This window comes from Mus musculus, chromosome 3, assembly GCF_000001635.26.
Source record: "Mus musculus strain C57BL/6J chromosome 3, GRCm38.p6 C57BL/6J".
NCBI lineage: Eukaryota > Metazoa > Chordata > Mammalia > Rodentia > Muridae > Mus > Mus musculus.
In genome coordinates, this window is record NC_000069.6 from 87840035 (window position 1) to 87857541 (window position 17507).

The window sequence follows — 17507 nt, forward strand, 5'->3', positions numbered from 1 at the left end:
CTTTTCTTCTTTCTCTCTGCTAGTGGGATAATGACTGAACAGTGACAGGAGGAGAGCGCTTTACAGGCAGGGACTCCCTGAGGTGTCTCCTCACACTGCCGCAGCTACTGATGACCTAGCAGATGACTCTGTTAAGCAGCAGGGCCAGGGCAGCTCTGGATGTAGACACTTGGGAAATAAAGCTTCAGATTCTCTTACTGGCAACAGCTCCGACCTAAGTGCTGCTGGAGACGGGTGGTGAGGAGGGACCCAATGACTGTCAGCTACAGCTCCTGGACCAGTCATGGTCAGGAGCCTGCCACCTTGTTCACTAACTCTTCTGTTACTCTCTAAGAAAACTGTCATAACTACCAATTGAACGGAAACATTGTTTCTGCCCAGGTCTCTAGCTCCCTCCTTCTGGGAAGTGGGGATAAGACGTTAAGATTATATTTTAAAAACAAAAACAAAAGCCTTTCTGAGACAGGGCCTCTCTTAAGTAACCCTGGCTGTTCTGGAACTTGCTGTGTAGATCAGGCTAGCCTCACACTCACAGAGATCCTGCCTCTCTGAACTAAGGTGTATCACCGTGCCCAGTGAGAATGTCTTTTAGTTTTTAACAGAACACATTTAAACTGAAAATTGTAGAAAGGGTCAAGGATTGACTGTGTCAAACAATTTTGCATTTTGCTTTAGAATCTTGTGTTCTTTGAGGGAGGGGGTGCTCATTGCAGTTTGCAGGCTACAAGAATCTTTTTTGCAAGGCAGGGTCTCAGATATCCCAGGACGGCCTGGAACTTGTCATGTAGCCCACAGATGACCCTGAATTTCTTATCCCCCAGATTGTACCTCCTGAGTGCTGGCATTAAAGGCACAACTGGCCCAGCCCAGCTCTCCAGTTACATCATGCCAGGTTTATTAGTGCTGGAGATGAAACCTAAGACATCATGGATGCTAGCTAACCACACTAGCAACTGAGCCCACATCCACACCCCCCCTCAATATCTTTTGACTCATTTTCTAAGAGAATGCCTGGTCCTGGTCTCTCTACCACACTTATCAGAGCCTCCCTCCTCCCTCTGTTTTGTTTGGTTGGTTTTGTAGCCACAACTTCACAAGTTGAAGTCTTCAGAATGACAGTCTTCACACTCCATGTGTGAAGCTAACTTTTCTGTCACCTTTCTCTCTCCCTCTCTCTTCTCTTCTCTTCTCTTCTCTTCTCTTCTCTTCTCTTCTCCCTCTCCCTCTCCCTCTCCCTCTCCCTCTCCCTCTCCCTCTCCCTCTCCCTCTCCCTCTCCCTCTCCCTCTCCCTCTCCCTCTCCCTTTCTGGGTTTTTTGAGACAGGGTTTCTCCGTGTAGCCCTGGATGTCCTGGAACTCACTCTGTGGAAGAGCAGGCTGGTCTCGAACTCAGAAATCCACCTGCCTCTTCCTTCCAAGTGCTGGGATTAAAGGCGTGTGCCACCATGCCTGGCTCAGCTTTCCTTTTTTTTTTTTTTTTTTTAATTAAAATCATTATGTAGTAATGAACTCACAAAGAAAAATATCACACTGCTAAATTAAAATAGCCATTCAAATAAACACTTGCCCAACCCCAAACTCTATGAACCAGGTATAAATTCCATCTCGTGGAGTGAACCTTAAATCCAATCAGAAAGTGACTGGCTACTCCCATAACATTTGTGCCAGGGTTACACCAGTGTACCTTGCAGGCAGGTCTCTATTGAGGTGTCAGTTGCAGATAGACCTTCTCTGCAGTAGAATGGCCACTCTGAAGCTGTGGGGCTTCACTCATGATTTTAAGCATTAGCTGTTAACTACACTTTTATGCACTTAGCCACTACAAAAAAACAAAACAAAACAAAAACAAAAACAAAAAACAAAAAACATGATGTAGGGCTGGTGAGATGGCTCAGTTGGTAAGAGCACCCAACTGCTCTTCCGAAGGTCCGGAGTTCAAATCCCAGCAACCACATGGTGGCTCACAACCATCCGTAACGAGATCTGACTCCCTCTTCTGGAGTATCTGAAGACAGCTACAGTGTACTTACATATAATAAATAAATTAATTAAAAAAAAAAACCCATGATGTAGTTGAGACCAGAACGATTGCCCTCATACCCTCTTTCACAGCTCGTGTGGCCTCTGCCTGCACTGCATCCTTCCTGGCCACCCTCTTTCTTTTCTTAATATGAAATTTTCGTACAATGTATTTTGATTCCATTTGAACAGATCTTCCACCTCCCTAGCCACCCAACTTTATGTTCTTTCTTCTTTCTCTTTCAAAAACAAACCAAAAAATAAAAATAAAATCCACAAAACTAAAATCAAAAGAAACAAGCAAAAGACCAATAAGGAAAAAAACAAAAATTAAGCAAATAAAACAAAGTCCACACACAAAAGTACCATTGTGTTCATTTTGTTTTGGCCAACTGACTACTCGTGGGCATGGGGCCTTTCCTGGGGTGTGGTTGATATACCCAGTGATACTCCATTGGAGAAAACTGATTTTCCCTTTGTCACAAGGTATCAACTGCAGACAGCTTCCTGGTTAGGGATAGAGGCCTGTGTCCACTTCCCCACCTTAGCCAGGACCTGTCTAGCTTGAATTTCCTCAGGTCCTGAGTATGTTGTGTATATTGCCACAGTCTCTGAAGGCTATGTCAAGAATACACTGTTTCCTTGGAGACATTCATTGACTCTGGCTCTTACAATCTCTCCACTGTCCCTTCCCAGTAGACCCTGAGCCTTTAGGGCTTGGGATTCCACTTAGCACTGAGTGCTCCAAAGTTTCTCTCTTTGTACTTTTTCCAGTTATGGGTCTCCATATTAATTTCCATCTTCTGCAAGAAAAAGTTTCTCTGATGTGGTTACTCCAAGGACTGATCTATGTACAAGAATAGCAGTGTGTAATTAGGGTTCTTTTAGGTTTTGTTTGTTTTGTGAGACAGGGTTTTGTTTGTTTGTTTTTTGTATTTTTGGGTTTTTTGTTTTTGGTTTTTTCGAGACAGTGTTTCTCTGTGTAGCCCTGGCTGTCCTGGAACTCCCTCTGTAGACTAGACTGTCCTCGATCTCAGAAATTTGCCTGCCTCTGCATCCCAAGTGCTGGGATTAAAGGCCACCACGCCCGGCGAGACAGGGTTTCTCTTTGTAGCCCTGGCTGTCCTAGAACTGGCTTTGTAGGCCAAACTAACCTCAAACTCAGAGGTCCACCTGCCTCTGTCTCCTGAGTGCTGCAATTAAAGATTTGTAACACTTCCCAACCTGGGGGGGGTCATTTTATTGCTATATTTCTTTAGAAGAATAATAGCAGTAAATTTGCCCCTAGCCCATTGACCTATCTAGTCTCAAGTATCTAGTCTCAAGTTCTTGACCACTTTAACAGTATCAGGTGTGAGTTCCATCTTACAGAGTGAACCTTAAATCCAATCATAAAGTGACTGGCTATTCCCATAACGTTTGTACCACTGTAACACCAATATATCTGCAGGCAGGTCACAACTGAAGGTCACAGGGTTTGTAGCTGATTGATACTAGAACGGCCTTTCTCCTCCAGTAGTATGCAGATTATATTCTAGTATTATGCATGAAAGTCAATAGGGGTCCAGCTTCTACTTGGACATCCAATCAACTTCTCCATGTTTAATGCCAGAAATAAGTGTTGACTTCAGTTATAGAGCCTTACCATCAAGTTGTAGAGAACACCAATAGATTTGGCAATAGCCTGTGATGTTTGGGGGTGTCTCAGTTCAGGTTTTACTGCTGTGAACAGACATCATGACCAAGGCAATTCTTATAAGGACAACATTTAAGTGCGGCTGGCTTACAGGTTCAGAGGTTCAGTCCATTGTCATCAAGGCAGGAGCATGGCAGCATCCAGGCAGGCATGGTGTAGGAGGAACTGAGAATTCTACATTTGTTTCGAAGGCAAACAGGAGAAGACTGACTTCCAGGCAGCTAGGAGGAGGGTATCAAAGCCCATGCCCCAAGCCCACAGTGACAAACCTTCTTCAACAAGGCCACATCTCCTAATAGTGCCACTCCCTGGGCCAAGCATATACACACCATCACAGGGGGTCCCCATGGAGTAGCCACAGTAAACATGAGGATGCTAATATCTTCATAGCAGGGGATGGCGCCCCCTGGATGTGTGCCCAGGAGTGAGATAGCTGAGTCATATGGTAGTTCTGGGGGTTTTTTTTGTTTTGTTTTTTTTGTTTTTTTGTTTTTTTTGGGTTTTTTTTGTTTTTTTTTTTGAGAACTCTCTAAACGGATTTCCACAATGACTGTATTAATTTGTCGTCCTACCAACAGTGAGTAAGAGTCCCTTTCTCTCCCCATCCTTACCACATCCTCCAAATTCTTGATGACAGCCATTCTGACTGGAGCCAGTAGGTATCTCAGAGTAGTTTTAAATTGCATTTCCCTGATGACTAGGGATGCCAAATATCTTTAAAAACAGTTATTGTCCATTGTATTTCTTCTGAAAACTCTAGTCAACTTACTGCCCATTTATTGACTGGTAATTTTCTTTCCTTGATATGTAATTTCTGCAGTTCATTGTGAATCCTGGATATATAAGTCCCTTGGGGGTTTTTTTGTGGGGTTGATTTTTGTTTTGTTTTGTTTTGTGTTTGATACATGTAAACCAGCTGGCTTTGAACTCATTGAGATCTGTGTGTTCCTCAAGGGGTTGGTACAGCCATGCCCGGCTTCTAGTAGTTCCTTTTACTGTATAGAAACTTTGTATTCTTGTGTTGTGCCATCTTTAATACTCAGGACTAGTTCCTGCAACCTTGGTATTCTGTTCAGAAAGTTCTTGCCTTCCCCAGTGTCTTGCAGAGTATTCCTTATGTTTTCTTCTAGACGTTTCCATTCTTAAATTAAGGTCTTGGATCCAATTTGAATTGATTTGTGTTTAAAAGGAGAGATGTAAATCTAATTTTATTATTTTGCACATGGATATTTAATTTTGCCAGCACAGTTTGTTGCATGGGATTCTTTTCACTGCATGCTTTTGAAGTGGAAACTTTTGGTTTCATTGGAAAGTCAGTGATGTCAAATGATGTTTTGCTGGGGCACACGGGTGAAAGGATGTTTTGCTAGACAGACACGTGAAAGAATGTTTTGCTGAAGCAGACACAGGTGAAAGGATGCGTGATGAAGGGATGTAAATATGACCCCCCCCCAGACAGTGGGAGCTAGAACATTGGTTTGCTTTGCTCTGCCTCACTATTCTTTGCTGACAACATGCATATATTGGTTTGCCTTATGTTGCATTGCTGAGCTCTGCCTATGGTGACTTCATAAAAAGAAACTCACCAAAGAACTTGTCCTGAGGTTCCTGCAACTTCTTGCCATTTCCTCGGCCTCTGGCAGGTTGGCAACCCTTTTGGATTCTTCGGGATTGAACTTTAGTTGCTGATTCGTGAGTGGTGATTGCTGAATGGATGGAGTGCAGCTGCTGACTCATGTTTGGTGTTTGCCACTGGACTGGATTACTGATATCCTGACAATGAAGATTGGAAACACCCCCAAAGAACTATTTCTAAACAGGTCCACTTTCCCCATGCCCTAATAACATTTCTTTTCCACTACCTCTGGTGGGTGGTGGGCTAGAGGGGAGGTTGAACGCTTATTAAAGTAGGCTGAGAAAAATTTATGCCTATATGCTTTTGTCTCCTTTGTCAAAAATGAAGGGGACATAGCTCTGTGAGCTTCTTTCCATGGTCTCTGCTCTCTTGCACTGGCATAACCCTCTCCTTTCATGCCAGCACCAGGATGTCTTTATCACCATGGCTATGTCTGGTGTTGGCTATTGTGATATTCCAGATGTGGTCTTTGTTATTTGTTTGTTTGTTTTCCAAGACACTTTTTTTTTCTATATAGCCCTAGCAGCGCTAGAACTCACTCTGTAAACCACGCTTCCCTCAAACTCAGATATCCCCCTGCCTCTGCCTTCTGAGTGCTGGGCCTGGGATAAAAGATATGCTGTCTTTTGCATTTCTAAATACTGTTAAATACTTTGGTGTAGGTCATAGGATCTGGTTTCCTGGGTAGATGCCAAAAGATGCAGAAGACCCTGCCTGTCCAGTATACCCTGCCTCTGGTACCTACCTCTTACAAGCTCCACAGCCTCCCAAGATAGCAACTACTTGCTTGGAAGCACACAGTGGACAAAGCTGTGAGATAGCTCAGAGTCAACCCCAACAGCCAATCCTGCCATTCCTAGCAGCGACCTGTTTAGTTAGAGAATCCCCTAAGGTTGCTTAGTGTTGCCCTAATCTAAATCCACCATCTGCTCAAAGATGAACATCAGGCCCCTCCTCTCTAACCCAGGTCTCGTGGGTCCCACATAGCTAACCGAGTCCCCAGCAGCTGGAGCAATGGCTCTGTGAGCAAAGTCCCTGCTATTCAAGCATTTAGGCTGAGATAGGAACCTCAGTGTGCACATGTCCGTGGCCCCAGTGCTGGTTTAAGAGGAGATGAGTGAATCCCAGGGGGTTAACTGACCTGCCAGTCTAGCTGAAATTATGAGCTCAAGGCTCAGTGAAAGACCTTGTCTCAATAAGGTGGAGAATGGTTGGGGAAGCCACTTGCCTCAACCTTTAGTTTCCTTGTTACACATATAGGCAAGTGCACCTGCGGTATAACACATACGTTGAACAAGCACAGACACATATACGTATATACACAAAAGTCCTTCCAGAGGTCTGACCCACATCCTTCCTGTTGCAGCTCTGCCCCACTCACCTCATGTATCTTCTCAATGCAAACTTCTGAGTATGAATCTCTGAGAAGCCTTATAACACTTTTGGAGAAGGGGACAAAGGTCAGATAGCAAGAACACCTCACACCTAACAGAGTAGCCCACCACTACCCCAAGTGCCTGGCTTCCAGAGACAGGACTGGTGTGTTACTGCACTTTCCATGACGTGGGTCCTTTTCGAGACAAAGGAGGTGGGTAAAGCGACATTTCCTGTCCCTGGGGGAAGGAGGGAGAGGAGAGATGAGCAGCTGCCGAGTGTGCACCTCCTTTGAGAGCACCCACACCTGCTTCCATGGAGTTCTGCTTGGCCCAACCATGCCCCCAAGGTACGTATAAAGTTTTCTCTCTGCTCCCTTCCTGAGCCTCAGCCTCCACTTCACAGCTAAGCAGTTGACCCAAGCCAGAGCTGCCTTAGTGTCCACTGCTTCTACTCCATCTCTGGGGCTCCACATCTCTGCATCCCTGAGGGCAGGGGACAGGATCCCAAGAGATTTTTAGGAGCCTGGAATGGGAGGGTGAAAGACAGAGGAGTCGAGATCAAGGGAAGGCCTGGCCTAAGGGACTACCTCTCTACGGGGCTTCCAGGCCTCAGAGGCTCAGCCTAGACCCCAGGGTTCTCCCTTTACGGACAACCCTTCTCTTGCCACCAGTCCCTTTGAAACACCTTGACTCCTTATTCCTATCCCTGGGATTCCCACCCGCTACCTCCCTGGTACACACTTGCACTTCTCCTGTCCTCATGACTGTCCCTGTTGGGAAAAGCCCCTTTGGAGATGTTTAAGAGCCTGAAGTAAAGAAGGGAGGGAAAGATGGCCTGCCTCTGGGAAACCCCACCAGCCTCCCTTGTGCCAACAGGGAATCATGAAGCTACTTCATCAACCTTCAACACCTTCCAGCCAATGAACCTGACCCAGGGGAGATGCCAGAACTTGAGTTGTGGGAGCAGGCCCAGCATGCAAGTTATGAAGGAACAGGGGGTTCAGCTCAGCCCCAGAACTAACCACACGGTGGTGAGTAGAAACCTAGGTGGGTGCAGCTGCCTCATCCACCACCATCCTCTCGAGGATGAGGGTGTGCACATGAACCCATGTCAAAATGCAAGCTGGGGACCGGAAGCAGGAAGTGGGGAGTTCCTTCCTCCCGTACATAGCTACCCACTTGCCCTCAGTTTCTCTGGCCCTGAAAAATCTCAGGCCCAGTCATCAGGGGACCAGGACACAGTACACTGACACCAAATGCAACTGTCTGCATGCTGTGCCAGCACGTCCATTTGCCCAGAGCATTCCAGATCTTTCTTCAGTCCCCTTTCCTCTCACCCACCAGCTCAGTCTCCTTTATTAGAGATGAAGTCACCCTCCCCTGGCCTGAGGTGACTTCCTGTACCATCTCCTGCCCTCTGGGGCCAGTATGGAAGATACAGAAGGAATTTAAGTCAGTGACCTTAGAAAGGACTTTCTGGGCAATCTCACCCTAAAATAGACTGGGGGAGGGGCTGGAATGAGGATAAACAGGAGGCAGTTTAGGGTTAGAAGTCTGCTAATCGTGGCCGCTTCTGTCCATGACTTCTCATGTCCAGGTCTCTGCCTCAGCCCCAGGAACTGCCTGGGTCCTAGGGAATGCCGATAGGGCAGAAGAGGTGCCTGGGAAAGGTGACCTGTCATTGCAAGCTGAGACCAGAGCATGGGTCCAGAAGACCCAGGCCCACTGGCTCTTGCTCAAGACTGCCCCTCTTTGGTTCCATGGCTTCATCACCAGAAGGTGAGTCACAGAGGAAGGCACAGGGTCCTGAGTCAGTCAGGGAAATCCTGACAGCGAGGACTCTCGTTTCCCAGGCCTCCATCTCTCAGCTCTCTCCTCCATTTCCTCGCTCTCTTTTTTAAAGATTTACTTATTTAAACACACCAGAAGAAGGCATCAGATCCCATTGCAGATGGTTGTGAGCCACCATGTGGTTGCTGGGAATTGAACTCGGGACCTCTGGAAGAGCAGTCAGTGCTCTTATCTCCAGCCGGATTCTCCTTTTCTCAATCCTCTTCTCTCTCATTATCTCCAGCTTTCAACTTCTAAACTCTATTTCTTTAACTACCATGTCTGTTGCTGCTGCGGCTCCCTCTCCATGCTACCCTGCAGATGAAGCCCAGGGTCTTTTAAGTAGGACCCCTGTCCCCTCGTCTTCACTTAGACTTGGTAGGCTTGCTTGGGGTGGAGGTGAGGGGTCCCTTAAGAGAGGAGACAGAACCGAGGTCGCAAGAGTCAAAACCAGCCCTACACTTCTCTCCAGGGAAGCCGAGAGGCTGCTGCAGCCCCAGCCTCTAGGATGCTATCTGGTGCGCTTCAGCGAGAGTGCTGTGACCTTCGTGCTGTCCTACAGGTGAGGGGCAGTCCTCGTTGACCAGCTGGAGGCGGGCTTCCTGCTAAGGGGCAAGCCCCTGTGCTTACCCACTCTCTCCAAGGAGGGCTCAGGGTTCTTCCCCTTCTCAGCCTGGTGGGGGAAGAAATGGCAAGTCTGACTCAAAGTGGCCCCTCCAGGAGCCAGACCTGCTGCCGTCACTTCCTCCTCGCGCAGCTAGGGGATGGGCGCCACGTGGTGCTAGGTGAAGACAGTGCCCATGCGCAGCTTCAGGACCTGCTTGAACATTACACAGAGTGCCCCCTCAGCCCCTACGGAGAGATACTCACCCAACCCCTCGCTCGACAGGTGAGCCCTTTACCCAAGTCCCATAACTGAGTGTCGCCGCCACTACATCCCCACCAGGTCCAAGTTACTGGCCTCTCTGCCTTTCTCAACCCAATCCATGACCGGCCACACTGGCTTACCCACACGTCTTCCAGAAAGGTGTCCTTTCATGGCCAGACCAGCCACAGACAGCAGGGTAACGAGAGGCAGTCAAATTAAGTGAAGTTTACTGAGTCTCCAAAGCAGGGGTGAGTGGGAGAGGTCCCCAGACAGATGGGCATCTCGCTCATAAACCCTACTACAAGTAGCAATGGCAGACAATCTAGTGGTGGGATGATCATGTGTGGTGGCGGTGGTATATGCTACTTAGCTTAAGAGAAGCTCTCAGGGAACCTCCACTTTCAAAAAGTGCAGACACTTCAGAACCATTGTGTGTTGAGCCAGAGGTTAAACACCGAAGAAATAAACAGTGACAAATATACCTATATCTCCTGGCCTTCGTGCGGCATCTATTCTAGGACAAGGCAGGTGCCATAAGTGATACAGAGAACACACTGATAACAGAAAGGATGCATGCTAGGAAGAAAGCCAAGCAGAGATGGAGAGCAGCAGGATAGGCAGTATGTCACACAGGGACAGTAGAGAAGGTGGGGGACATCTGAATAGAGGTCTGGATGGTTGTAAGAGGGAGCAGTGCAGACGGCTGGAGGGAAAGCTTTTGGGTTGAAAGTTACAGCAGGGGCAAAGACTCTGAGATGGGAGGATGTTTGATGTGTCTGAAGACTGAGCAGTGAGGAAGCAGCCTCACTGGATGATTGATGGATGGAGAGGTCAGAAGAGAGGTCAGAAGGGTGACGTGACTTAAGGGGCCCCTGTGGCTCTCACAAGGCTCTAAGGTTTTATTCTGAATAAGATTTGATTACACTGGGGAGTTAGAAGCAACAATCTCACCTGACAGGGTGGTGAGGGCCTGACCAGGCGGCAGGAGATGAAGATGGCTACAATGTTTCAGAAGGTGATGGGCGGCCAGGGCCAAACAAGGCCACTAGAGATGAAGACAGCTGCTATGTCAGTGTTTCAGCCAGCTGTTGATGGTTAGCACAGGGAGGTTGAAGGAGTAAGAGAGGGCCTGCTGGCTGTTTAGATTGTAGAGCAGGGTCTTTGCAGAACAAATGAAGAATGGAAAGACGTCTAGATGAAGGCTAGAGAAGGAGCCTGTCTGAGCCAGGTGTGGAAACATTTGTAGGCTGAGGTGTCAAGTCGGAAGCTGGGGGCTCAGAAGTAGCTGGAGGGGCTTGTCCAGCTCCAGACTGCAAGTTGCCAGATCCCCAGGAGAAAAGACCCCTGGAATCCACAGGACTGGATCCAGCCGGGAACAAAGGTGAGAACAGGAACTAGGCCCAACACAATCAAGCTTGAAGGTCTGAATCCTTCTAGAGCAGGAAGCCCTGGCTTGGGGTAGAAAGACTGGGTAAAGATGCTGCAGAATGGCGAAAGTGGGAACCAGTGGGGAGATGTGTGCACCTGATCGGTGGTGCCGGCTGCGTGAAGATGTGAGCCACGGGCAGTGGGCAAAGCACAGCTTGAGTTGGTTGGATGGAGAAGGGTGAGGTATTGAAGCTGACCTTCCTGCTGTTTGGGCAGCAGGGTGAGCCTAGTGCTTTCTCAAGGAGAGATGAAGTACAGGGTGGACACGGAAGAAAGAATTCTCATTTGGATCTAGGAAGCCTTGAGTAGATCGTAGGTCTCTGGAAGTGGAGGGCGCATGGAGCCCTTCGTGAAGCAGGCCTTAATGCTGAGCTAAAAACATAACTACTGTGGGGTAGCTAGAAGGGAAGGTTCGTCTCTCCTGTGGTGGTCTCTGCCCCTGAACATGTAGCTTCTGTCTTCATATATTAAGCTTCTTGAGCCTGAAGAAAAAAGACCCAGCAATCATAGAGGTTGGTCCCCAGACCGATTGCTTTGAAGGCAAGGACTCCTAAAGCCTAAAGCCTCCTAGTTTTGCAACCATAAGTACAAATGAGACTGTCTTGGCCCTGAATTCCAGATAGTTGGTTGTTAGACAAACGGGTGAAAAGAGTTTGTTTCTGTCCACAGTCCCCAGGCCTCCTCCATGCCTCCACTCCACCTCTCTCACAGAGAGCCCAGCCCACAGCACACTTCTTCCCCAGTCTCTTCCATCCTCTCCGACCTAATTGCTGTTCTGGGATCACCTGATGCCCCCACCCCGCCCCAACCCTTCAGGCCTCCTTTTTTTCCTGCAGACAGCTGAGCCTGCTGGACTTTCCCTAAGGGCTGATTCAGACTCTGGAAGCAAAAGACAGGACCCAGACACCCAGCTCAGCCTGCTCCTCCAACAGGGCCAGGCCCAGGCCTCAGGACACACAGAGAAAGTATGGGCCTCCCAACAGAAGGCGGTACTATATTGGTCAACTCAACCTGTGGGATGGGGGGTGTTGGGGTGTCAGGGCCTGGAGAAGGGGACACAGGACAGAGGAAGAAGCCAGGCTGTCATAGGTAGAGGCTCAGGCTGAGATGGGCCTGGGCTTAGACCCTGTCTCCACGGTTCTCATTAATTTTCTTCCCTGGTCTTGCCTTCTCCCCCTAGACATCCCAGGCATCCAGACCCAGGCCGCCCATCCCCGCCAAGCCTCAGCTTCCTCCTGAAGTCTATACAAGTCCTGCTTCACGACTGCATCAGGCCCCACCCATTAACCCCATCTACCAGGAGCCTGATGAACCCATAGCCTTCTATGCCATGGGGCGGGGCAGCCCTGGGGACGCTCCTAGTAATATCTATGCTGAGGTGGAAGGGCCATCGGGAACGGCGCCCATTGGACACCCCATCCTCCGAAAGTGCTGGTCCAGGCCTATCTCAAGAGGCCAGGTAAGGGAGGTACAGGGAAAGATAAGCTCAAGGAGTCGAGCAGAAAGAGGGAGCCCCTCCTGAATATCGGGCAAGGTGAAGGTCAGCAGGCTGAAGCGAGATGGAGTGTTCCACGCTGCCGAAAACCTTTGCCCAGCTCCAGGCCTAAGGCTCTTCCTGGACATTCACGTGGACTCAGCTTTGTCAAGCCCTACCTGCCCCTACTTCAGGTTTCCTTCAACCACTCTCCATCCCAGGCTGCCTCTCATTGGTCAGGCCTTCCTCACACACATGTGACACTGACCCAGCTCCCTGGAGAGCGTCACTGCCAGTGGGCTCAGAGGAGGAGGCTGCCACACTGTGTGCTCACCCTCACAGTTTCCCCACAGAGTTTCAGTCATGTCTGAATGTGGTATTACTATTAAAGGAGTCAGACTCTTTCCCTTGTACCTGCGTCAGGTCCTACTTCAGGCTTCCTCTCTGCTGCCACCAAAGGTCCCTGCTTGGCCCTCACCAGCCCAGCTCACCTGTACCCTACCAGCCTTCTTAACCCTGGGTCCATCCAGGCTCTGCCAGGGTTCCAAAGCCACTCCAACATCAATTGAACCAACCTCACTCGCACCCTGTGTGGGCGCGCGCATGAGCGCGCGCGCGCACACACACACACACACATGCACCACGCACAGTGTCCTGTGTTCCACACCCTGATTGATTAACCCCCAGCACCCAGCTATCCAGCCAGAAATGTGGGGTCCCTAAACATCTCCATCCCCTTTGCTTCAGTCTCTGTCTGTCAATAATGTCAGTTGCCTCTACCTCCCAAGTTCTGGAATTACCACTGTGTGCTCCTACAGTATGTGGGATCAAACTTGGGGCTTGGTACGTGCTAGACAAGCACTCTATGTCTGAGCCACACCATGATTTCACTGAGTGGCTTAACTGCCTTCCTAGTACCAGGCTTGTCAGCTCTGACCTGTTCTTCCCCGAGGAAGCCAAAATGGGCTCTGTGAGTCAGCTGCCTGGTCCTCCAGCTCTTCCATACTGAGGCGAGGTCCCACTTCGTCAGCCCCACTTCAAGCACCCACACCATATTTCTCCAAACTCACCAAAGGCTACCAAGTCAGTCCTGCCCACAGCAATCCCTACAAGACCGCCCTCCTGCTGCCTGGCAACCCTTAACCCCACTCAAGACCACAAGCCCTTCCCCTTGCAAAGCCTTCCCTGGCCTGACCTCCCAACACACCCTTGCCAGGCCCCTGCTCAGCCCAGACTCCCATTGCTCTTTTTTTCTTCTATCTCCCCTTCCTGCAGAGCCTGATTCACTAGAGGCAGCCCTGGGGGATGCTCAGCTATCTCTAAAGTACTGGCCCAGTGCTTGGCATGAAGCAACTGCCTCAGGGAGGGAGGGGGAAGGGAGAAGAGGAGAGGCAGAGGGATGGACGGGAACCTAAATCCCCTCTGGAGGCCAAAGGGTTAAGACCATATACCTTCTCCTAGAGACTGTAGCTCTGCCAAAGAGGCAGAGGGTATGACCCAGAGCTGTCCTTCTGTCTGCAGAGGACAGATGGTCCAGAGCTGCATTCTGAGGACTGTGTGGCAGAGTAAGACCCTGTCCTTCATCATGAGCCCCCCTGGCCCTAGAGGCTTGCCCTTTCTAGACAGAGAGCACTCATGGCTCCCCATCAGGCCTTATTAGGGGTAAGTCTGATCTGGGAGGGTAGCTTGGGGCATTTTGTGTCCTGAGACCTTCACAGACCCCTGGGTCCTCTCTTAGGGAAGGCAGGTGGGATAGACTACAGGTGAGCAGAGCTTCATCTGCTACACGGATGGCGAGGAGGTGTCACCCCGCGTGCCAGCTCCAATCCATTGGTCTCGGCTGCCTGGCATGCAGCATTGGAAGGATATTAAGGTCAGATCTAAGCTCAGCAGAAAGGAGCAGGTGACGGATGAGTGGCGTCTGCTGTGGGTGCGGGAAGGGTGAGCAGCGTTTCTTTCTCTCCTATCAATTAAGTCCAGTCCTCTCATTATGCAAATCAAGAAACAAGCCAGAGAAGGAGAAAGCCTGGGCCAAGGTCAAGGATTGAAACCCCTCTCAGCATTCCCCATCCGTCCTCTGAATCCTCACTTCTCCACAAGGGACAGAGAGATTTCCTCAGCTAAGAAGCTGGTTGCTCTCCAGAGTTCTGCACTGGGACCTCCCTGCACTCCACCTTTCCCTGTCCCCTTAACAAGTCTGCCTTCCTTGCTCCAAAGCAGCCTGGAAGTCAGAGGACCAAATGTGGGATCTGTGCTTCCTCATAGCAACACACACACCACACACACACACACACACACACACACACACACACACACACACACACACATGCATGCATACACACACACACATACACACACGAATACACACACATGCTTGCATACACACACACATGCACATACACACATACATGCATACACACACATAAACACATACACACACACATGCATACTTGCATACACACACACACACAGACACTCACACTGCTCCCTTCTGAAAGTCACCAGGAACCAAGGCAAGGAACTGTATGTACTAGGGAAGCCATCCTGCCTCCTGTGCCCTGGTTTTTCCTCCTGAAGAAACTGGACTTTAGGAAGCCTTGGCACTCTGAGCCTTCGCATCTGGGCCCCGATCCAATGGCTGCTGTTGTCTGAGAAATGTTTTGGTGAGAACAGATGTTAGGATTTGTTTGTTGGTCCTTGTCTGGCTAATAAATCATTAGCAACAATCTCCCTCCTCGGGAATCTCTGTCCTTCCAGCTCCTCCCCAGCCCTTTTCTCTCTCCCACTGTCGCTCATAGGGGTCTAGAGGTTCAAAGACACTTAGGCAAAGTTATTGATCTTTTGGCTGAAAGTTAAAAACCATGAGGACAAGGACACGGACTCCCTTTGCCAAGTGCTTCTCCCTTAGCTGGGGTAGGCTGGGTGGGCAGCCCGGGCACAGGAGTGGGTGCCTATAGAGATGGGCAACTCAGGACTTGGGAGAAGGGTGCCTTAGCAATCTGTGAGCCCTCAGAGGAGGCAGCTTAAGTCCTTACCTCACTCAGGAGCCCATCCCCCTCCCTGCCCCATTCTATGGGCCTTTCTCCCTTCTCTGCCCAGACTCACTTCAGGACTGGCTTCCTGCCCTAGAGCTAAACTCCTCTAGAGTCCTAGCCCGGGAGCAGTCTGTGCTAGGTCCCACTTTCATCTCACTGGAGGTTTTCTGAGGCTGGCCATGCATGGCCCTACTGGCTCCAGAGTCACCCGAGTCTCTGGAGGTAGCCTTTGCCACTGTTTCTCTCTCTGTGTAGCTCCCCACACAGCTGTTACCCCGATTTACTACAGCTCATTTAAGGTAACATGTGCTTTTTGTGTCCTGTCTCAAAAACAAAAAAACAAAACAAACGAAAATAATGGACTGGCCCTCTGAACCTGTAAGTCAGCCCCAATAAAATGTTGTCTTTGTAAGAGTTGCCTTGGTCATGGTATCTGTTCACTGCAGTAAAACCCTGAGACACTCTCCTGTTGCCTTGACTTCCCTGCCGTGACATGCTTAAAGTGTGAGCTAGGAAAAAAACAAAAAATAAAAACCCTCTCTCCCAGCTGATGCTTTTGTCAGAATATTTTATCCCATCAACAGGAAGAGAAACTAAGATAGCACTTCTTCTTCCCGGCCCAGGCACTCTGGCCCAGCCTGCTCTCACATCTGCCAACAGTCAGACTGTTCGCACTGTAGATCCAGCTGTCCTCCAGACCCAACCTTTCGCCAGTGACTGATCCTCACGACTGCCATTCCCTGCTCCTTGGGGGAATACAGCAGAAAGTTTCAGTATTGTCCCTTGTGCCTGCCTGGAGGACGAGAGACTGGGTAGCAGTGACCCCTCCACACATGCACTCAAAAGGGCTGATCATCCTTAGCTACCTCTATATGGTCCTCCCCCGAATGCAAGCTAAAACCAAAACCCAGCCACTTTCCTGGGCCCCGTGCCATGTCGGCCAACAACAGGGAGGGGCTGGATAGACAGAAGCCCTCACTCAAAGTTCTCCATCTTTCTGCAGTTTGAGTCAGATCTTCAGCCACGTCAGTCTCTTCCACTCTTGTCCTGGCCAGTGACAGTACACCTTTATCTTCAAGGACACTCACTGATGGTTTGTTTTGAGGAAGGATCTTACTCTAGAACCCATAAACCTCCTTCCTCTGCCTTCCAAGGGCTAAGACAGGATGCTTGTGTGGCCAGGGCCTTCTCCCCTTTCCCCCTTGACCGTTGCCGTTAGTCCATTAAGCACACATCATTTCTACAGCTCCTCTCTCTCTGATCCATTATCCATCTTCTCTTCCTGTTCATCGGAGGAAGCCTATTTTCTTTTCTCCTTTTCTCGACCCCGTGCCTTTTAGAAAGGGTCTCACCAAGTAGCCCTAGGTGCCCTGGAAATCAGCGATCCACCTGTCCCTGCCTTCCAAAGTATTGAGATTAGTGTGCCACCATACCTAGCCTACCTTTTGAATTTTGAGACTAAGGCTCACACTGTAGGCCTTAAATTTATGGTAATCCTCCTGCCTCTCTACCTTTAAAGTTCAGAAATAATAGGTATGAACTAACACACGTGCCAGCATTTCTCTTGGTGACTAAGAAATTCCAACCACCAAATAAAATGTCATCTTTGGTAGGATTAAAGAGTGACTTTCAAAAAATGTGGCTGGGAGCTGGTGAGGCGGCTTAGCAGATAAGAGCACTTGCCCTTACACAGGACCTGGGGTCTGGTTCCTAGAACCCACACATGGTAGATAACAACCATCCTTAACTCCAGTCCCAGGGATCTTGATTTCCTATCCTGACTTCCATGGACACCTGGCATACGCACATGAATACATGCAGGTACAACAACATATGCATAAATCTTTTGTACTTTATGTGTATGGATATTTTGCTGGTGTGTGTGTCTGAAGGTGCTGGGAATTGAACTCAGGTCTTCCAAAAAAGGTCAGCCAGTGCTATTTTAACCTGAGTCATCTCTCCAGTCTGGCAAATGTTTTAAAAATGTTTTTCTAGAGGGGGGCGTAGTGGTACATGCCTATAATCCCAGCTCTTAGGATACAAGATTTAGGTTTGGTCAGCCTCGGCTATATAGTAAACTCCAGACCAACCCAATTGCTGTAGTGACTATCTCAAAACACATTTTTTTAAAAAGGTAGATGCAGAC

The 17507-nt window shown here is 49.1% G+C and overlaps 1 protein-coding gene across 7 annotated transcripts; it reads left to right on the forward strand.

The window, feature by feature from the left end:
- The first annotated feature begins 6720 nt into the window (after positions 1-6720).
- Positions 6721-15688, forward strand: Sh2d2a (SH2 domain containing 2A). 7 transcript variants are annotated; one of them, NM_021309.3, is made up of 7 exons: positions 6721-7073; positions 7603-7757; positions 8324-8505; positions 9029-9118; positions 9277-9445; positions 11689-11841; positions 12033-15688. In NM_021309.3, exons 1-7 carry the CDS (start codon positions 7040-7042, stop codon positions 12372-12374), a joined length of 1125 nt encoding a protein of 374 aa, NP_067284.1. In that variant the 5' UTR covers positions 6721-7039; the 3' UTR covers positions 12375-15688. The 7 variants fall into 7 exon arrangements, 6 of the variants coding, with proteins under 6 accessions (NP_067284.1, NP_001020742.1, XP_006501617.1 ...); NM_001025571.2 differs by having other exon boundaries at positions 11689-11817; XM_006501554.4 differs by having other exon boundaries at positions 6736-7073; positions 9229-9445; positions 12033-12739.
- Positions 15689-17507: the final 1819 nt, after the last annotated feature.

Coding starts and splice junctions, on each gene's coding strand:
- Sh2d2a (XM_006501554.4), top strand. CDS start 7,040: ATGGAGTTCTGCTTGGCCCAACCATGCCCCCAAG. Junction 8,506..9,028: donor CATGGCTTCATCACCAGAAG/GTGAGTCACAGA, acceptor ACTTCTCTCCAG/GGAAGCCGAGAGGCTGCTGC. Junction 9,446..11,688: donor CCCAACCCCTCGCTCGACAG/GTGAGCCCTTTA, acceptor TTTTTCCTGCAG/ACAGCTGAGCCTGCTGGACT.